Consider the following 21,689-nt stretch of genomic DNA (forward strand, 5'->3'; position numbering starts at 1 on the left):
AGGCCAGATCAGAAGGAGTATCCGATCGGGATATCTGGAGTTCCAGAAATTCCAAGTTCTTTTATGGTTGCAGCAATGCTAGTAACAAATTTCTAAGTGCGTAAAACTCCATTCCTCTTTCAATTAGTGGAATTTAGGCTGTTGTTGTATTGCTTTAGCTTTTGGAAGAAGCTAATCCATATTGTATTTTTGGTAATCTCATTTTACTCTGCGATTTCTCAATTAAAGTCATTGTAAAATTTGCAGAAGCACAGGACATCACTCATCCAAATCGTTACTTGTCAATTGTAACAAGTGGAGGTCTTAACCAACAAAGAACTGGGGTAAGCAAACGTGCTTTGCACTGGCTTTCAATAAGAAATCTGATTGCTGTTTATCAAACTCATCGTAGAGGAATTGTATAAACCATAACTTATGAGTCTATGGTTGGAAATATTTGTACATTGTGAACAATTGGCTCTTCTATTTTCACCCGAAAGAGAGATAATATTTCCTTGAAAAATGACACATGTGTATGCCTTTTGTAATGTGTAACAGTTTGTATAGTATTCCTGCCATTAACTACTGCATAGTTTAACTTCCTTCTCACATCGAACAACAATGATTACATGGAATGAGAATGGTTCTGTAATTAACAGTTTAAGCTCTCTCACCTCAATGGCAGATAACTGATGCTGTTGTTGCTGCTCGCATTTTAAATGCTACTCTTGTTGTTCCGAAGCTGGACAAGAGTTCTTATTGGAAAGACTCTAGGTGAGTAGCTGAAAAATGATATTTTTACTTTTCCTTTGCATAATGGTTATATTTTGGGGCTGGTGATCATACAAGTAACTACAAAGTGAACTATGCCTTTTCCTTGCAGCGGCTTCTCTGATATTTTCGATGTTGATTGGTTTATAAAATATCTAGCAAAAGATGTATCAATTGTAAAGGAACTCCCACTCAGAAGAGGACAGATCTGGTCACCTTATCGAATGCGAGTTCCTAGAAAGTGCACTGACCGTTGCTATATAAATCGTGTATTGCCTGTACTTAACAAGAAACATGTGAGTATATCGATACATTAACTTCAAATACTCTTTTCTCAACTTCAATACAAATATCATCCATACGCATAATCTTTACTAAGACACTTCTGAATATCAATCACTGATTCATGTGATAGTAAAATATGTTGGAACATTTGGTGGAATATGATTTAGCTTGGATGCGAGTATAAGCTCATCGTCAAGTGAGAATACTACTAGATGCATGAGAAAACTTCCCATTAAAAGACAATCGTTTCCAAATACAACTACAACAACAACAACAAACCCAGTTTAATCCCATACATGAGGTCTGGGGAGGGTAGTGTGTACGCAGCTTTACCCCTTATCCTATAAAGGCAGAGAGGCTGTTTCCGATAGACCCTCGACTAAAGAAACGGTAAGAATAAAGCAACAAGTAATAACAACAGTAATATAATAAGTAATGGAAGAGAGTAACATAACAAAGTAATAAAGAACTAAGAATAAAAGAATACAAGAACAGTAATCACATCAGTAATATAATAAGTAATGGAAGCTAGTGACATAACAAAGTAATAAAGAACTAAGAATAAAAGAATACAAAATCGTTTCCAAATATCCACTTTTATTCTTTATATCTCTGTAGGGTAGAGGTTGAGAAGATTATTGTTGCTTAGTTGAATCAGGTTAACTGGTCTGTTAACAACTCAACTTGAATCAGGTTTACTCATCTTCAATTTAGTTTTCGAAATTTGGTTTTCAGACCTAGATGCACAGCCAAATTAGGAAATTCATTCCTCAACTGTATAAATCATCCTGGATACGGATATCTCTATGCTGTATATAAGATATGTTTGAATGTTGATATTTCTAGACCTGTATAGCATTTGCTTCTTGTAACAGGCTGTACAGATCACCAAGTTTGACTATCGACTTGCAAATAAGCTGGATACAGATTTGCAAAAGCTTAGATGCAGAGTTAATTATCATGCATTGAAATTTGCTGACCCTATACTTAGAATGGGTGAGAAATTGATCCAGCGAATGAGGATGAAGAGCAATCATTTTATTGCTCTTCACTTAAGGTTAGTCTTCTATTTATTTTTCTCATTCATGATCACATACAGTTAGTATTTGATCCTTGTTAATGTTATAGTTTTCTTCCTTTTTTTTCCCACTTTCCCTTTGTCCTGTTTGATTTCCTAATGTTTACTATAAGTGTTGTGCTCAGACTTCTGCTACTTAATTTGTCTAATGCCTCTTCAGGAAGTTAAATAGTTTACATAGCCAAGATTATAGTATATACATTCTTGGGTATAAGTTATGATTGACTTTGTCGGAACAGTTTATCTTACATGAAAATTGTGGCTAGGGATGTTGATAACAAACACCATTTCATTTAATTATGGCAATTTATTTTCTCCTTGCTTTATTCTCTTATACTGCTGACATGTTAACTTTTGATGGATGTTTTAACTAATATTAGAAGAAGAAATAGTGTGCTGATGGTGCATATACTTCCATTAACAGGTTTGAATCCGATATGCTTGCATTCTCAGGATGCTACTATGGAGGGGGAGATAAGGAGAGGAGAGAACTGGGGAAGATACGGAAGAAGTGGAAAACTTTACATGTAAGTACCTGTGTATCAGCATCCAATCATAATCGTTGTAACTGTGAGCTTCTAATATTTGACTGTTTCATTTTGTTCCATTTATGCACTAAAGTTTTGTCGATCTATATCTGAATTTTGGTTCTTTCTCTTCTTGGATTGTTTAAATCCTCTGTAGTTAGCCCCATCTCTGGTTTGCAAACAAGTTAGAAACGTGGGGGATATGTGCCTGTCCCTCTACCTTCCTTCCACTTAAATACCAGCACGGTTCGAGCTTGTGATGTGCGCTTGCCACACATCCCGGGCTCTACTTTCTTTACTGTTGAACCTATGCCCGGGCTGCAATTTTAGGTTCATATCTTTCTTTATCAGAAAGAAAGAAAAAGGCACTTTTGGTTCAGGTTTTCAATTGTGTACAACGAGGGAACTACCTATCAGAAAGAGAAGAGTCCAACACAACGGGATTGTTATATTTTGGAATTAAGGGAAACAAAGCTTCAACGAGTAGAAGCTTCCTGTCAAAGCTTCAAACGAAGAGGTTGGGCTGTTTACTTCGTTGATTTGACTTCACTTTACTTAAGATTAGAGATAGGGGCCGGGCAGTGAAAGCTCATTAAGTGGACTGCGAGCAAGCTGCAACCACCGACTCCTATCAAAAGGAAAAGCAGCAAGCGGGACTTGAACTTGAAGAAGCAAGCCTCTACGAAAGAAAGCCATTACGCGTTAGCCCCTTGTATAGCGTTAAGCCTGTTTTTGACGTGTGGTGCGGCTATGCAACATAGTCTGGGGTAGTACACTGATTTTAGTCATCCTTGTCCTTTATATACACACAAACAGATACATACAGTTTGCAGTGTAAAGAACATGTTTTTACGCTACGGGCCAATTTTTAGCCCTACTTTCATACAATGTGATATGTGAACTCTATGTCCAATATACTTTCAGGACAGTGACCCAGATAAGGCAAGGAGGCATGGAAGATGCCCTCTAACTCCTGAAGAAGTTGGCTTAATGCTGAGATCAATTGGATATGCCGAAGATGTTCATATATATGTGGCGTCCGGTGAAATATACGGAGGAGAAGAGACATTGACTCCATTGAAAGCCCTTTTTCCAAACTTCTACACAAAGGACACCCTTGCCACCAAGGATGAGTTAGAACCATTTTCTGCGTTTTCATCTAGAATGGCCGCTCTTGACTTCATAGTTTGTGATGAAAGTGATGTATTTGTCACCAACAACCATGGAAACATGGCGAAAATTTTAGCAGGGCGAAGGTCTGCTGCTTCCCTTTCTGCTATTTCAATTTTGTTGTGCGATAGGTATTTCAATGAGCTCACGGGTTCAAGCCGTGAAAACAACATATTGCAGAAATGTAGGGTAAGGCTGCGTACAATAGACCTCTGTGGTCCGGCCCTTCCCCAGACCCCGCACATATCAGGAGCTTAGTGCACCGGGCTGCCCTTTAATAGGTATATGGAGGCTGACTAATATGCTTTTTTTTCTTTTGGATACAGGAGATATTTTGGTCATAAGCCTACCATTCGCCCGAATGGTAGGAAACTATATCGCTTGTTTTTAAACAGAAATTACATGACAGAGAAGGAATTTGTATATAGAGTTGGTAAATATCAGAGAGGTTTCATGGGGGAGCCAAAGGAGGTAGGGCCAAGCTGGGGTGTGTTTCATGAAAATCCATCTTCATGCATATGCGAGAAAGTAGATAATGCTACAGTAGAGATTTCGCATAGTAGCTCTCGACTTGAAACTTCGTCTAAGGTAACAAGTAATGACTATGACACTGACATATCTGAGAATCCGGAGTTGGACATGTTGCTTTCAGATTGAGAAAGTATCGACAAGAGCTTTTCAAGAGAGTACTTTTGCTTGTACATACACCATTCTTTTGAGCCTTGTTCATTTTGAAACATGCTTTGGCCGCACTTTGGTTGGCTTCTGAAGCCTTGCCATGTAACAACTAACAAAGGACTATATTGCCGGCCTTGAATTCAGTATTATTAGCATTTGAAGAAGCTCCAACAGGAATATCGCTGATTGTTAAATACCAACTGCTGCAGACGGGTTCAAACTTTAGCTTCTTACCATGGAACCCAATCTACTTTTGCAATTATGGGTTCAGAATTTCATATTTATTACATTTTTGATGATTTTTCATATGTATATATTTATATTACGTGTCGAAATTCGTTTATTTCATTGTTTCTAATGTATTAGGTATTTAAATCAATTTTGTCTTATTTCGACATGTTTTAAATATTTTTGACTTCATTAAAGAACAAGTTTAACAACTTGATTGGTTCTGCTTTCAAAATCCTAGTGAAAGTCGTTAAAAGTCTTGGAGACAATATTTCGGCCCAAATTAGGTATGACTTAATATGTTGTTCTGATAAAAATATTCTACTACTTTTATTATTGTATTGGTATGACATGTGGTCGGAAAGTAAAGGTGAAATGCGTCAACGGGATGTAAATAGTCATTAAACTTAGTGGTCGTTTGACATGTGAATAAAGGGTAATAATTTCGGGATTAATTAATCCTGGAATAAACACTAAAATAACAAAGACATTATTCTTTAAGGTTCTTTCCCAAAGTCTTTTAAACAATCCAAAGTTAAAATTAGAAATAAAAGTTTATCCCAACTTATTTAGTATATAACAAACTCATATTTATATATACTCTGTATATTCCATTTGTAGTCCAATGAACCAAACATCTGCCAATAAACTATTTGGGTTAATTCTTTTAAATTATATTCACTAAATAATTCCATCAATATTTAATTTTCATATTATAATCCCGGGATAACTTATTCATCTACAATCCCGTATTCTAAAAGTAATACACTATTAATACAATATATTAATATTGTTATAAAGAAATTTGATTGTACGTTCTATGTTTACAATATATAATAAGAGTTTAGCTTATAGGCAAGGCAGTATAAACTTTTACAATATCATGCCATATTTACTTTTTATAATATATAAATCTATCATATTACTTTAGTAATATGTGTGTAATCTGATTGGAAAGTAAAAGCTCCTAAAGTTCAAACTCCCAACGCAGAAAAGCAAATTTGAAAAGATAAAAAGAAAAAGATGACACAGAGCACAACACCCATAAAAGAAAAAAAGAAAATTACATAAACAGGCAAAGAAAATAAATAAAGAACACAATATATATATATATATATCTCCATTCCACTTAATTCTCAGTCTTCTTTGTCCACAATTGTAAATCATTCCTCTCCTTTTTCCCTCTCTTTCTTTCTTTACCAAATCTCTAATACTCCTTATTCCCAACTCTCAAAACATACACTGACAACAAATTCAGAATTTAAAGTATTAAGTTAAGAGTACGGATTCTGAAATGTATATCTAACTCTTATCTCTAGATCTGAAACACTTATTTTATCGACCCTAAACCCTAAACCCTAAACCCTGTATATAAGTTCATGGAATCACCACAAATATCCATACATGTGGTCATATTTTGCACCTTAAATATTATTATTGTTACAACTATAGAAGCAACATGGTGTGTAGTTAGAAGTGATGCAAGTGCACAAGCTTTGCAAAGAGGTTTAGATTATGCTTGTAGCTATGGTGCTGATTGTGTACCTATTCAATCTTCTGGCCTTTGTTATCTCCCAAATACTATTCAAAATCATGCTTCTTATGCTTATAATAGTTTCTATCAAAGGAAGAATGAAGCTCCTGGCTCTTGTGAATTTTCTGGCACTGCTACTATTGCCAAAACTGACCCAAGTAATCTCTTTCTCCATCTCTTATGCACTCGTATTTTCTTATACTTAGATCTTTATTACTACATGTTGTTCTACTACGTTTCGGTTTCCTTATCATCGTATCTTGTTGTAGTCACTGCTTCCTTTTTTATCTTTTCTTTAGCCGAGGGTCTATCGAAAACATTCTCTCTATCTTCACAAGATAGGGGTAATTATATATGGTCTGCGTACATATTGCCCTTCTTAGACCCCACCTGTGGAATATATATACTGAGTTTGTTGTTGTTTTATCTCTTGTGCACAAGGATTTAGAGCCCGTTTGGATGGGCTTGTTGTAAGTGACTTTTAAGCCAAAAGTCATAAATTAGGAATTCTAGCTTTTGGCTTTTGGCTTATTTTTGTCATTTTAGCTTAAAAACAAGTGCTTAAAAGCACTTTTTTACTTTATCCAAACACTATAAAATGACTTAAAAGCTATTTTGGCTTAAAAGCACTTAAAATAAGTCAATCCAAACGGGCTCTTAGTTTAATTCATATGCACCAATAGTGAAAATAATTTTACACTTTCAGTATAATTTGATATGTGATAATTGGTTAATTATCTGCCTTTTCTCATATAACCAGTTCCACCTATTATGAACAGGGTAAAAACTTATTCGCATTCGGTATTTACAGCAAACAAATGAATGTATTTAATTAACCATAGTTAAGTGATTGTATCGTCACTTTAATTAAAATTTTTTGCTAAAGATTTCATTATTTCATTGATGTATGTAAATACCGAGTACGAATAAATATTATTTATGTTGTTATTTTTAGGTAATTTGATACAATAAAAATTCTCTTGCTATATATTATATAAAAGTTAAACTCTATACCAAATAGCTAGAACAGAGGCATTAGTGGGCTGAGTTGTGATTTATTCTGTATTTTCTTAGGCTATGGATCTTGTGTTTACCCAGCTTCACCAAGGTATGTTGTTTTAATTAAACTTGCTTTATTTCTCATTTATTTTCCATCTTTTTATTGTGTTGTTTTTATATTTCCTATCACCTTTTCTTCTCAGTATAATAAGTTCAATGCTGAAAATCTTAAAAGTTTAACTCATAAAATTTAAATTTTGAATTCGCCTCTGATCCATAGGATAGACCGCTAAATTCGAAAGACTTGTTCATTCATTCCCTTTCTACTTATAAATATTAACAAAGAAGACAATAGGAAAAAAGTGCTTTTTCTTCCATTAACTCCCTAAATAATGCTACTTTTCTTTTTAAAAAAGTAGAACAGCATGAGCAAACTTTTTTCTTTCTTCCTTTTTATATAGTGCTGCATGACTGGGATTGTATTGATGATGTTCCTGCTGTTCTTGGGTTGTCTTTCTTTTTAATTCTTGTTCTTATTTATAATATGGTTTAATTTATATACACTAACACCGTAAAAACAAGTGTAATTTAACTTGTTATAACATTATGTAATTCCTGTCTGACTTTTCATCATGTTGCTAGTCCAACTTATTATGAACGGTTTACCTGTGCATAACAACTCTTTAGGTAATCTGAAAGTATAAACAAATTTTCGTTTAAACTGTTAGCTAGCGTAAAAGAAGTTAAAATGTTCAGAATATTGTCGTTATTTAGACTTGAATTTTAATTTCTATGGATGTGATTGTCCATATAGTCTTGTCAAATATGTTTGCCATCATATTAATTTGCTATCTCCTTGTATATATCTCAAGCTCAATGCCTTGGATTGTAAATTTTGATTAGGGCTGCTGGTGGGCTGATTCCTCCCGAAGCGGGAGGACGCAACAATACAAGTGGAGGAATCTCAACCATCCCAGTTATGTATCCACCACCACCAACAAATATAAACGCCGTGTACGGTAATGGATCGGACATTCCCAACTCTCAAGATTCTAAAGCAACTTCTCCCAAGTTTTGGACAATGGCAAGCTTAGTTCTAGGGCATTTGATGCTTCTCTTCCTTCATATTTTTTAACATTTGTAGGCAATCTTGGTCCTAGAATAAAGACTTAACTTAGTGCAGTTTAGTAACAAATTGAAAGCTTTATTTTGGGATTTTAAAGACTAGTGTCATCAAAATTAAAATATCGCTTTGCTGCTTAAAGCAATGAAACAATGTAAAACAAGGAATTAATTATCATTTCATGAGTGATACCTTGCGCTTCGAAGAAGTGTGTGTTTCAAACAAGCTTGCTTCAATTCCTTAAACAATGAAAAAAGTTAAACGTCTCTTCCAAATGACATCCAAAGAAATTTCACACTTGGTTTTTGGACAAATTTTATGCCGACCTTGTTTTTTGTATACATAAGAGATTATTTGCACCATATGGCAGTTTTAGGACATTCGTTAAATACTGATCTCAAAAGGCCATTTGTGCAAATGCCTCATACATAAGTTAACTTGATCTAAACCTTCTTTTACGCATAAAATCACACGAAGGAAAATAGTCTAAAAAACTGCATAGGGTAAAATACGCTATGCCACGTGATCGTCCAAAAAAGGGACACGTGGAACCTAAGACGGGGGAATGTTCAAGACTGAAGGCAACTGTTCCATCTGTCACCGGGGAGAATAACGCTCATAAGGATGTAATAAATACTCCTCACCCGGTAGCATTTAATAGGAAATATTCCATGGAATTAAATAGGATTGCCCGTTACAAGTAATTTGGCATTTATGCTCACCGTTACATCTTCATCAATGGCCCACATAACTGACATTAAAGAGAGGCACGATCCTAGGATCTCCTTCCCTAGACGTAGCTATAAATAATGAGTTCAGCTATCATTGTAAAAGAGGAGGAATTTTCTGGCAAGCTTATACTATACTTTATCCAAAGCTTAATACAATTTTATCTTCTTGCCTTTCTATTTCGTTATATTTGTGCCCGAAACCACTGTGTTTTTTCTATTTCGTCTTCATCTCAAGGATAAGTATTGCATATCTCTTCAATTATCTTATTATTTCCGGATCAAATTAATTCACTTGTCTAGAAACCACATATAAATTCAACTGTACCAATTTACGGGTAAACAATTTGGTGCCCATCGTGGGGCCTAGACATCCGTGCAATTAAATTGATCGTTGCCTTTTTTACTAACATGTTTTGATTATTTTGTCTTAGAAAAAATCATAAGAAATGGAAAATAACGCTGTTATAAACAACACGCACAATCCTGAGATTCGAGGGGATCAACCTCATTTCGAAGACTCAATCAGTGACACCCATTACGAAGGGAACGACACCAGACCAGTGCATGACAGGCAATATCTTCGACATGTTTGGGAGACAACTCCCGATGACGCCGAGGAGGAACACGTCGTTGACGCGGTAAAGGTCTTGCAAGAGCAACAAGTGATCATTCTAGACCATTTCACGCGTCAGGATAAAGTTATGACGGAGTTGAAGCAAGCGCTATCGAGGGCTTCAAATAATGCGAATAGACGAGAGCCAGTTCCTCTCGGCGCTCCCGCGGGTCAAACAACGTAGAGGGTCGACAACAACACCCCGAGGGGCGAAGTTGGCTCTGATGGGGCTGGGAGGAGCAGATCCGATCCCAATTACGAAAATGATCCCTTCAAAAATGGACTCTTATGATTTATGAGGGAAGTAAACGCCCGCATGGACCAAATCCCGGGCGCACCACCGGTGCTGAAAAAACCAGACTCAAAGACATATACTCAGTTGCCAAACAAATCAAACGCATCACCAGAACTAATTCTGAAGCGGTTCAAAATGCCTGATGTACCAAAGCATGACGGAACGTCAGATCCTCAGGAGCATATTACCACCTACACAACGGCGGTAAAGGGAAATGATTTAGCTCATCACGAAATTGAATATGTTTTGCTGAAAAAATTCGGAAAGACTCTCACCAGGGGAGCCTTGACGTGATATTCGCTGTTACCCGAGGATTCCATAGACTCCTTTGAGATGCTCGCAGATTCTTTTAGCAAGGCTCATGCCGAGGTCAAAAAATTACAGGCACGAAAGGCCGACATATTCAGGATTACGCAAGGAGAATCCGGGTTGTTACGAGAGTTCTTTGCCCAATTCCTAAAAGAGAGAATGCTGCTCCCAATTGTCCCGGATGAATGGGCGGCTGAAACATTCGCCAAAGGACTGAATCTGAGAAGTTCATATGCCTCTCGAAAATTGAAGGAAAGCCTGCTCGAGTTTCAAGAAAAGACTTGGGCGGATGTCCACAACCGGTATGAATCAAAGATAAGGATCGAAGATGATCAGGTTTGCTTTCCATCGTCAACCAAAGGACGGGAGAAGAATAGAGAAAAATCAAAAGACGATTTCGACACAGACAGACGACCTTCGAGGGGCCAGTTTTTACCCTACGAATGGATCGAAGGCTGCGGAAGAGGCTTTGAGAAAGCGGACAGGTTTGCCATCGACAAAAGGACTGATCACAGTCAGAATAATAGATAACTGCAGGAAAAAGAAGCGTCAGGGTCACGGGATCCTTCCTACCCCAAGCTATCAGAATACAATTTCAATGTCAACGTAGTAGAGTTGGTGTCAGCCATGAGAAACATCAAAGAAGCACGGTTCCTGAAACCAATGAGATCTGATCCCTTCCAGAGAGATCCCAACTTGTGGTGCGAATACTACGGGACGAATGGCTATCGAACTGGGACTGCCGACATCTCCGGTAAGAAGTGGTAACATTGTTAAAGAATGGTCATCTCAAAGAATTCTTAAGTGACCGAGCTAAGAACAATTATGGTCGTAACCGGGACAATGCGTAACCCTCGAAAGCAGGATAAGATCCCCCGCACCAAACGATCAACATGATCTTCGGAGGGAACGAAATCAACGGAGTCACCTTCTCGGCAGCAAAAAAGATGAAAGTATCAATAACCTATAGCAAGAGGCTCCAAGAAGTCGCCGAAGACGATATCACTTTCACGGAGGAGGACACATACGGATTGCTGCTACCACACAATGACGCACTCGTAATATTTTTAAATGTGCTAGATTTTAAAATTAAATGTGTTCTAGTGAATCCAGGAAGTCCGGCTAACATCATATAATGGAGAGTATTGGAGAAATCTAAACTCACTGAAGCATTATACCGGCCACAAAACTCCTCGTCGGATTCAACCTCGCGAGCATGACAATCCGAGGAGAGATTTTGCTTTCCACAAATGTTGAAGGGGTAATGAAAACAACCCTCTTCGAAGTGGTAGACGGTGATATGTGATATAACATTATTTTGGGAAGACCATGGTTGCATGAGATAAAAGTTGTACCATCAATATATCATCAATTACTGAAGTTTCCAATGCCCGATGGGGTTAAACAGATAAGGGGTGACCAACTGGCGGCAAGGGATATGAATGCAATCTCAGTCTCCAGTAGCAAAGGAAAGGGACACCGGCATAGCAACTACAGGAATCGGCGCCTTCTCCAGAACTAGATGAAGTTGGCCCGGGGGCAGAAACATCGAAATATTATCAGGTGCCGAGGTAATTCCAGGTTGCATAAGAGACAGATGGAACGAAGTCTACAATGGAAGAGTTTGAGCAAGTTGCACTATTCGAAGAATTCCTAGAAAAGAAATTCCACTTAGGGACAGGACTGCACCCCGAACTCAGGTATGGATTTATTAAATTTCTTAAATCTAATGCCGATTGTTTTGCATGGTCGCGTGCAGATATGACAGGTATCCCGATGGAGGTAGTTGTACATATGTTAAGTATGGACCCCAACATACCTACGGTAAGACAAAAGAAACGCCCTATTGCGAAAATCAGGAATAAATTCGTCAAAGAGGAGGTAACTTGCTTACTTAACATCAGGTTAGTCCGAGAGATAAATGTATCCCTGTTGGCTATCTTATGTAGTAGTTCCTAAGAAGAACAACAAATTCTGCATGTGTGTAGATTATAAAAATCTTAATAAGGCGTGCCCGAAAGATTCGTTCCCACTGCCTGTGATGACCCGATAGGTCATCTTATATTTTAGAACCTAATTATATGTTTCGAAGCCTTAAATACCTTATCTTAGCCATCCTCGATTTGCGTGCGTAGTCTAGGTATTTTTCCGGAAAGCTTTTATGTTAAAAACTGAGAAAATTTTTGCCGTAAAATCCTTTTGAGTTGACTTCGGTCAATTTTTGAGCAAACAGAACCAGATTCATATTTTGACGGTCCTGGTGGGTCCGTATCGTGATTCGGGACTTAGGCGTATGCTCGGAATCGAATTCAAAAGTCCCTAGCCCGAGTTATCGCACTTTATTGAAATTTAAATGTTTAAAGGCTTAATAACATTGAAAGTTTGACTAATCTTTGAATTTATTGATATCGGATCCGTATTTTGGTTTCGGAACCCGGTATAGGTCCATTACTATATTTATGACTTGTCTGTCAAATTTGGTGAGAAACGGTGTTGGTTTGACGTGATTCGAACGTCTGGTTGTGAAAATAGAAGTTCATGAGTTTTCTTGAAAATTTCATTTGATTTGGTGTCCAATTCGTAGTTCTAGGTGTTATTTTGGCGATTTGTTCGCGCAAGCAAGTTCGTATGATGTTTTTAGACTTGTGTGCATATTTGGTTTAGAGCCCCGAGGGCTCGGGTGAGTTTCGGATAGGTTACGAAGTGGTTTAGACTTAGAACTCAACTGGTGTTCTGCAATTTCTGGTAACTGGTCTCTGATCTCGCAATTGCGAGATCAGTGTGCGCATTTACGAACATCCCAAATCCTTCTAGGCTTGCAATTGCGAGCAAATACTTCGCATTTGTGAAGAGTACCTGGGTCAGCAAGAGTTCGCATTTGCGATCAAGAGGTCGTAATTGCGGGGAGGCCAGAGTTCGCATTTGCGAACAATCCATCACAAATGCGATGAAAGCAGAGGTGCACAGACTTTGCATTTGCGAGGTGTTCTTTGCTTTTGCGGGGGTTCGCAATTGCGAACCCTTGGTCGCAAATGCGGCATCTGCAATTGTGTAAAACTTGAGCTAGACGGGATTCAAATTTTCAAAACTAGAAAACCCTAGAGGCGATTTTTCAAAGAACTCCTCTTCCCCAATCCATTGGTAAGTGATTCTAACCTATTTTCTTTTAATCTTTCATTACATTTCATAAGTTTTTAACCTAAAATCTAGTGATTTCATGGTTAAAATTGGGGGTTTGGGTAGAATTAGGTATTTTTGTAAAATTGGGATTTAGACCTCAAATTGAGGTCGGATTCCAAAATAAATTACATAACCTGCTCGGGAGTCGATGGGTAATCGGATTTTCATCCGAATTTCGGGTTTGGACCAAGCGGGCCCGGGAGTTGACTTAAATTGAGTTTTTCTAATAATGAGCTAAATTGAATCCTTTGCAATCGTGGGTAGTTCCTAAGGCTTAATTTGAATCGTTTGGATGGTAATTTGCTAGACTCTAATGGTCCGGAGGCTTGTTTGAAAGGCAAAGTTATGGTTGAGCCTTGAATTGATCATTGGAGGGATTAGGACTTGTTTGTCTATTTGATACATGTTTAGATGTTGGATACAACGTATATGTGAGGTGACGAGTACTTATGCATTGTTGTCGGGCTAAAGCATGCGGGTAGGACTTGTTCCGTGTAATTATTGCTTACTTTGATCATGTTATTCATGTTTATACTAGTTACTTGTTAAATTGATCAATCTTACCGTGTTTATGGGCTTTTGTGATAATTGAGTCCTGTTTCTAAAGTCGAGGTTGGTATTGTGGAACCATTGTTGAAGTAAGGCTTGTTCTTGTTATTCTATCTCCCTGTTGTTACTTGTTCATTGTTATATGGTAAGGGAGAGTGTTAATGCACGAAGGGTGATGCTGTGCCATATTGTGAGTGTTAGTGCACGAAAGGTGATAGCGTGCCATGTTATGAGAGTTAATGCATGAAGTGTGATGTCGTGCCGTATCTATTGATTTATATTGAAAGTGAGAGCAAAAGCACAAAGGGTGATGTCGTGCAGTATCATTGTTTTATTGTGAGGTTGAGAGTAAAAGCACGAAGGGTGATGCCGTGCAATTTTCTTCATTGTGCTTAATTGTTCTTACTAGCTAAAGGCATATTGACTGTCCTGGTTATCATTTCCGCTGTATTTCTCGTACCCTGTATCCCCTTTAGCATGTCCCCCTCCCAATAGTACATGTTTAGCTTTTATTTGTTTTTATCTTGTACGTATACTGTAATCTGCACAGGTTTATTATGTGGGTGTCTTGTCATATCCCCGTCACTACTTTGTCGAGGTTAGGCTCGACATTTACGGAGTACATGGGGTTGGTTGTACTCATACTACACTCTGCACTTCTTGTGCAGACTTTGGTACTGGCCCCAGCTCTTCGTGAGGCGCAGCAGCTCGGACTTGCTCATTGGAGACTCGAGGTAGATCTGCTGGCATCTGCAGACCTTGAAGTCTCCTTCCATTTCCCCTATTTTACTATTTCCTTTCGTTCAAAACAGTTGTATTTCTTTCAGACTCTGTTTGTAGAAAATTCTAGAAGCTCGGGAGTTATGATTGCATATCTGGATTGTAGTAGATATTATGGGAATTTATGTTATTCTGCACTCAGTTTTATTTCATTTTGGCTTAATTGACTTTATTTATTGAAATTGAATAAAAATTTGGCTTAACAGTTCTCTAACATTGGCTTGCCTAGCAAGTGAAATGTTAGGCGCCATCACGGTCCCGAAGGTGTGAATTCTAGGTCATGACAAGTTGATATCAGAGCACTAGGTTGCCTAGGTCTCACAATTTACGAGCAGGCTTAGTAGAGTCTGGAAGATCGGTACAGAGACGTCTGTACTTATCTTCTAGAGGCTATGAAGTTTAGGAACAAATTTCACTTCTATTCTTCTCTGTTGTGCGCTTTTGTTCTCTCATTGCTAATTGAACTCTGCTACTCTTGTTCTCTCGCTGATGGCGAGAACACGTATTGCATCTTTAGCTGAGCAGCAGCCAGAGCCCCTAATGGCAGCTCATGGGGGGGCAGAGGTCGAGGCCGAGGTCGTGCTAGAGGCCGAGGCAGGGGCAGAGCTCAGCCCAGAGCTCAAGCAACAGCACCAACAGTTGAGCCTCAGGTGGAGTTTGATGAGGAGGTTCTAGCCCAGACAGTGCCTGTTGGACCAGCTAAGGTCCCGAAGGGGTTCATCGCCACCCTAGTGCTTCAGGACGCTCTAGTCCGTTTAGTGGGCCTTATGGAGAGTGTGGCCCAGGCTGGTGCATTTCCTATGGCACCAGCCGTCTCTCAGGCCGGAGGAAGAGCATAGACTCCCGCTACTCACACTCCAGAGTAGATGGCTCTGCGGTATCAGACTCCAGCAGCCCAGCTAGTTGGGGTAGTTCAGTCGGTTGTTGCAGCATAGGCCGGTGATGGATCAGCTATGTCTTCTGAGGGCTTATTAAAATTGGACAAGTTCACCAAGCTCTTTCTAGTTCACTTCAGTGGTGCACCTTCTGAGGACCCACAGGATTATCTTGACCACTGCCATGAGGTGCTGCGGAACATTGGGATAGTTGAGACCAATGGGATCGATTTTGTTGTGTTTTAGATGATAGGTTCCGCCAAGAGATTGTGGAAGGATTTTGTATCGACCAGACCAGCTGGGTCGCCTGCTCTTACTTGGGACCAGTTCTCTCAGATATTTCTTGAGAAGTTCCTTCCTGTCACCCTGAGTGAGGATTATTGCTGGCAGTTTGAGTGTCTTCAGTAGTGCAGTATGTCTATCACTCACTATGAGACCCGTTTTGTGGATCTGGACCGTCATGCTATTCTTCTGCTTCCTACCGAGAGAGAGAGGGCAGGGAGGTTTATTAAGGGACTTGCTCGGCCTAGGAGACCGGGAGTCAGATTTCTTTTCAGACGGCTACCAATGTCGCCAGGCGAGTCGAGATGGTTCTTGCACAAGAGGGAGGTAAGGGGTCTTACAAGAGGCCTCATCATTCCGGTGGATTTAGTGGTGCCTCGTCTGGAGGCAAGGGTACTTTTGGTAGAGGCCATCCTCCCATGCCATTTCATTCAGCACTCCAGGTATCCCACGGTGCTTCAGGTGGTCGTGGCCCTCATATACCTTATTCCGACTAGCTAGCCTACAGTGCACCACCAGCTTCTATTAGTGCACCTCCGCTCCAGAGTTTTCAGGGTGATTACTCAGGTCGACAGGGTTAGTTTCAGGGTCAGCAGTCACAGTAGTCGAGGTCTTGTTATACTTGTGGTGATCCGAGGCATATTGCTAGATTTTGCCTTCGGGCATTGAGCAATTTAGAGCATCAGGGTTCTCGTGCCATGGTCCCGGCATCGGGTGCTTCACCACCCGCCCAGCCAGCTAGAGGTAGGGGTCAGATAGCTAAAGGTGGAGGTCAGGCCATTAAAGGTGGGAGGTCAGGCCGCTAGAGGTGGAGGCCAACCAGCTAGGGCCCGTCCTAGAGATGTAGTTTAGAGTGGTAGGGCCCATCCTCAATGTTATGCTTTACCTGCCAGTCCTGAGGCTGAGTCATCTGACGTTGTTATCACAGGTACTATTTCAGTTTGCAGTAGAGATGCTTCAGTTCTATTTGATTCGGGTTCTACTTATTCCTACGTGTAATCCTATTTTGCTTCATATTTGGTTGTGCCTCGTGATTCTTTGAGTGCTCATGTGTATATGTCCACACTCATAGGAGATGATATTATTGTAGATCGTGTTTATCGTTCGTGCGTGGTCACCATTGGGAGTCTTGAGACTAGTGTAGATCTTCTACTTCTCGATATGATAGATTTTGATGTCATCTTGGGTGGATTGGATTGGTTGTCACCTTATCATTCTATATTAGATTGTCACGCCAAGACGGTTACCTTAGCCTTGCCGAGGTTGCCTCGATTAGAGTGTAAAGGGACCCTTGGCCATTCTACCAGCGGGTTTATCTCTTATGTGAAGGCTCGTCATATGGTCGAGAAGGGGTGTATAGCTTATTTGGCTTATATCCGCGATTCTTGTGCGAAGGTTCCTTCCATGGATTCGAACCAGTTGTTCGTGAGTTTCCAGAGGTGTTTCCTGCAAACTTGCCGGGATGCCACCCGACAGGGATATTGACTTCTATATTGATTTGGCTCTTGGCACTCAGCCCATTTTTATTCTGCCTTATCGTATGGCCCCACCAGAGTTGAAAGAATTGAAGGAGCAGTTGCAAGATTTTCTTGATAAGGGCTTAATTAGACCAAGTGTCTCGCCCCGGGGTGCGCCCGTGTTATTTGTGAAGAAGAAAGATGGATCAATGAGGATGTGCATAGATTATCGGCAGTTGAACAAGGTCACCATCAAGAACAAGTATCCATTGCCGAGGATTGATGGCTTATTTGATCAGCTTCAGGTTGACAAGGTGTTTTCAAAGATTGATTTGAGGTTTGGCTACCATCAGTTGAGGATTAGGGAATCCGATGTCCCTAAGACAGCTTTCCGTACTCGATATAGGCATTATGAGTTTCTGGTGATGTCATTTGGGCTTACAAATGCCCCAGCATCATTTATGGATTTGATGAACCAGTGTTCAAACCCTATCTGGATTCCTTTGTGATTGTGTTTATTGATGATATATTTATCTACTCCCGTAGTCAAGAAGAGCATGAGCAGCATCTTCAGATCGTACTTCAAACTCTTAGAGACAGTTAGTTATATGCTAAGTTTTCAAAATGTGAGTTTTGGTTGGACTCAGTCGCTTTCTTGGGGCACGTTGTATCAGCAGAGGGCATTTAGGTGGATCCTAAGAAGATTGAGGCAGTTCAGAACTGGCCTAGACCCACTTCAGCTACAGAAATCCAGAGTTTCTTGGGATTGGCGGGTTATTATCGTCGGTTTGTGGAGGGGTTCTCATCTATAGCAGCCCCGTTGACCAGGTTGACCCAGAAAGGTACCCCGTTCAGATGGTCGGATGAGTGTGGGGCGAGCTTTTAGAAGCTCAAGACTGCTTTGACTACGGCGCCAGTGTTGGTGTTGCCCACAGGTTCAGGATCTTACACGGTATATTGTGAAGCATCTCGTATTGGACTTGATGCGGTATTGATGTAGGATGGCAGGGTGATTGCATATGCGTCGCGGCAGTTGAAGGTTCATGAGAAGAATTACCCTGTTCATGACTTAGAGTTGGCAGCCATCGTTCATGCGCCGAAGATTTGGAGGCACAATCTTTGCGGCGTCTCGTGTGAGGTATTCACGGATCATCAGATCTTATAGTATTTGTTGAAACAGAAGGAGCTCAATTTGAGGCTGGGGAGGTTGTTGGAACTATTGAAAGACTATGATATCACCATTTTGTATCATCCCGGGAAGGCCAATGTGGTGGCCGATGCCTTGACTAGGAAGTCAGTGAGTATGGATAGCCTTGTGTACATTCCAGTCAGTGAGAAACCTCTTGCATTAGATATTCAAGCCCTGGCCAATCAGTTCGTGTGGTTGGATGTTTCTGAGCCCAGTCGTGTTCTAACTTGTACAGTCGCTCGGTCTTTCTTGTTTGAGCGCATCAGGGAGCGGCAGTATGATGACCCTCATTTGCTTGTCCTTAGGGACATAGTGCGGCACGGTGATGCCAAGCAGGTTACTATTAGAGATGATGGAGTTTTGAAGATGCAAGGTCGTGCTTCTGTGCCTAATGTAGATGGACTTCGTGAGTTGATTCTTGAGGAGGCCCACAGTTCCCGGTATTCTATTCTGGGCGCCGCCAAGATGTATCAAGACTTGCGGCAGCATTATTGGTGGAGGAGGATGAATAAGGATATAGTTGCATATGTAGGTCGGTGTCTATATTGTCAGCAGGTAAAGTATGAGCATCAGACACCTGGTGGTTTGCTTCAGAAGTTAGATATTCCTGAGTAGAAGTGGGAGCGTATCTCTATGAATTTCATTGTTGGACTCCCACGGACTCAGAGGAAGTTCAATGCAGTTTGGGTCGTTGTGTACAGGCTGACCAAGTCAGCATATTTCATTCTTGTGGCAGTTACCTATTCTTCAGAGTAGTTGGCTGAGATTTACATCCGTGAGATTGTTCATCTTCACAGTGTGCCCGTGTCTATCATTTCTAATCGAGGTACGCAATTCACCTCGCACTTCTGGAGGGCAATACAGCGTGAGTTAGGCACGCAGGTTGAGTTGAGCACATCATCCTCAGACGGACGGACAGTTCGAGCGCACTATTTAGATATTAGAGGATATGCTCCGCGCTGGTGTTATAGATTTCGGAGGCTCTTGGGATCAGTTCTTGCCAATTGTGGAGTTTCCCTACAATAACAGCTACCAGTCGAGCATTCAGATGGCTCCGTGTGAGGCATTATGCGGTATACGGCGCTGATCACCAGTTGGATGGCTCGAGCTGGGGGAGGCTCAGTTATTGGGTATAGATTTGGTACAGGATGCCTTGGATGGTCAAGATTATTCAGGATCGACTTCGCACAACTCAGTCAAGGTAGAATAGTTATGCCGACAGTAGAGTTCGTGATGTTGTATTCATGGTCGGAGATCGGGTATTGCTCCGGGTTTCGCCCATGAAAGGTGTGATGAGGTTCAGAAATAAGGGCAAGTTGAGACCTAGGTATATCGAGCCTTTTAAGATTCTTCAGAGAGTGGGTGAGGTAGCTTACAAGCTCGCATTGCCACATAGCTTATCAGCAGTTCATCCTGTATTCCATGTGTCCATGCTCCAAAAGTATCACGGCGATCCGTCCCACGTGTAGATTTTAGCTCTGTCCATTTGGACAAGGATTTGACTTATGAGGAGGAGTCAGTGGCTATTCTAGCCTGGCAGGTTCGTCGGTTGAGGTCGAATAGTTATCCTTCAGTTCAAGTGCAGTGGAGAGGTCAGCCCATCGAGAAAACTACTTGAGAGTCCGAGTCGGACATGCGGAGAAGATATCCACTCCTTTTCACCAGCCCAAGTACTTTTTTATGCCGTTCGAGGATGAACAATTATTTTAGAGGTGGAAAATATGATGACCCGAAAGGTCATCTTATATTTTAGAACCTAATTCTGTGTTTTGAAGCCTTAAATACCTCATCTTATCCCTCTTCGATTTGTGTGCACAGTCTGAGTGTTTTTTCGTAAAGCTTTTATGTTAAAAACTGAGAAAAATATGAAAGTTTTGCCTAAAAATCCATTTTCAGTTGACTTCGGTCAATGTTTTGAGCGAATAGACTCGGATTCGTATTTTGACGGTCCCAGTGGGTCCGTATCGTGATTTGGGACTTGGGCGTATGCATGGAATCGAATTCGGAAGTCCCTGGCCCGAGTTATCGCACTTTGTTGAAATTTGAAAGTTTAAAGGTTTAATAACTTTAAAAGTTTGACCAATGTTTGACTTTATTGATATCGGGTTCGTATTTTGGTTCCGGAACCCCGTATAGGTCCATTACTATATTTATGACTTGTCTGTCAAATTTGGTGAGAAACGAAGTTGGTTTGACGTGATTCAGACGTCCGGTTGTGAAAATAGAAGTTCAAGAGTTTTCTTGAAAATTTCATTTGATTTGGTTTCTAATTCGTAGTTCTAGGTGTTATTTATTTGATCGCGCGAGCAAGTTTGTATTATGTTTTTAGACTTGTGTGCATATTTGGTTTAGAGCCCTGAGGGCTCGGGTGAGTTAAGGATAGGCTATTGAGTGTTTTAGACTTAGAACTCAGCTGATGTTCTGCCATTTCTGGTAATTGGTCTTTGATCACGCAATTGCGAGATCAGTGTTCCCATTTTCAAACATCCCAAATCCTGCCAAGCTCGCAATTACGAGCAAATACTCCGCATTTGCGAAGAGTACCTGGGTCAGCAAGAGTTCGCATTTTTTATCAAGAGGTCGCAATTGCGGGGAGGCCAGAGTTCGCATTTTCAAACAATCCATCGCAAATGCGATGAAAGCAGAGGTTGCGAGGTGTTCTTCGCATTTGCGGGGGTTTGCAATTGCGAAACCCCGATCGCAAATGCGACATCTGCAACTGTGTAAAACTTGAGTTAGACGGGATTTTTGTTCGTTCTTCAAATTTTCAAAACTAGAAAACACTAGAGGCGTTTTTCAAAGAACTCCTCTTCCCCAATATATTGGTTAGTGTTTCTAACCTATTTTCTTTCAATCATTCATTACATTTCATAACTTTTTAACCTAAAATCTAGTGATTTTCATGGTGGAAATTGGGGATTTGGGTAGAATTAGGGATTTTTGTAAAATTGGGATTTAGACCTCAAATTGAGGTCGGATTCCAAAACAAACTACATAACCGGGCTCAGGGTGAATGGGTAATCGGGTTTTGGTCGGAATTTCGGGTTTGGACCAAGC

The 21,689-nt window shown here is 40.2% G+C and overlaps 2 protein-coding genes across 3 annotated transcripts in view; both read left to right on the top strand.

The window, feature by feature from the left end:
* LOC109236263 (uncharacterized protein At1g04910-like) overlaps positions 1-4,867 on the top strand; it is a 6,011-nt gene extending 1,144 nt beyond the window's left edge. The window contains exons 3-10 of one of the 2 annotated variants that reach the window (XM_019402461.1): positions 3-96; positions 247-323; positions 665-753; positions 863-1,046; positions 1,911-2,092; positions 2,538-2,640; positions 3,565-3,896; positions 4,137-4,867. In XM_019402461.1, coding sequence (XP_019258006.1) covers positions 3-96; positions 247-323; positions 665-753; positions 863-1,046; positions 1,911-2,092; positions 2,538-2,640; positions 3,565-3,896; positions 4,137-4,467 — 1,392 coding nt within the window. In that variant the 3' untranslated portion in view covers positions 4,468-4,867. Of the gene's footprint in view, positions 97-246; positions 324-664; positions 754-862; positions 1,047-1,910; positions 2,093-2,537; positions 2,641-3,564; positions 3,897-4,136 lie in introns of both variants that reach the window. The other variant, XM_019402460.1, reaches the window with a different exon arrangement.
* LOC109235669 (PLASMODESMATA CALLOSE-BINDING PROTEIN 3-like) lies at positions 5,855-8,580 on the top strand. The gene is made up of 3 exons (XM_019401869.1): positions 5,855-6,408; positions 7,325-7,358; positions 8,153-8,580. Exons 1-3 carry the CDS (start codon positions 6,096-6,098, stop codon positions 8,382-8,384), a joined length of 579 nt encoding a protein of 192 aa, XP_019257414.1. The 5' UTR covers positions 5,855-6,095; the 3' UTR covers positions 8,385-8,580.

The sequence above is a fragment of the Nicotiana attenuata genome, chromosome 12, assembly GCF_001879085.1.
Source record: "Nicotiana attenuata strain UT chromosome 12, NIATTr2, whole genome shotgun sequence".
Taxonomy (NCBI): domain Eukaryota; kingdom Viridiplantae; phylum Streptophyta; class Magnoliopsida; order Solanales; family Solanaceae; genus Nicotiana; species Nicotiana attenuata.

Coding starts and splice junctions, on each gene's coding strand:
- LOC109235669 (XM_019401869.1), top strand. CDS start 6,096: ATGGAATCACCACAAATATCCATACATGTGGTCATATTTTGCACCTTA. Junction 6,409..7,324: donor TATTGCCAAAACTGACCCAA/GTAATCTCTTTC, acceptor GTATTTTCTTAG/GCTATGGATCTTGTGTTTAC. Junction 7,359..8,152: donor GTTTACCCAGCTTCACCAAG/GTATGTTGTTTT, acceptor AATTTTGATTAG/GGCTGCTGGTGGGCTGATTC.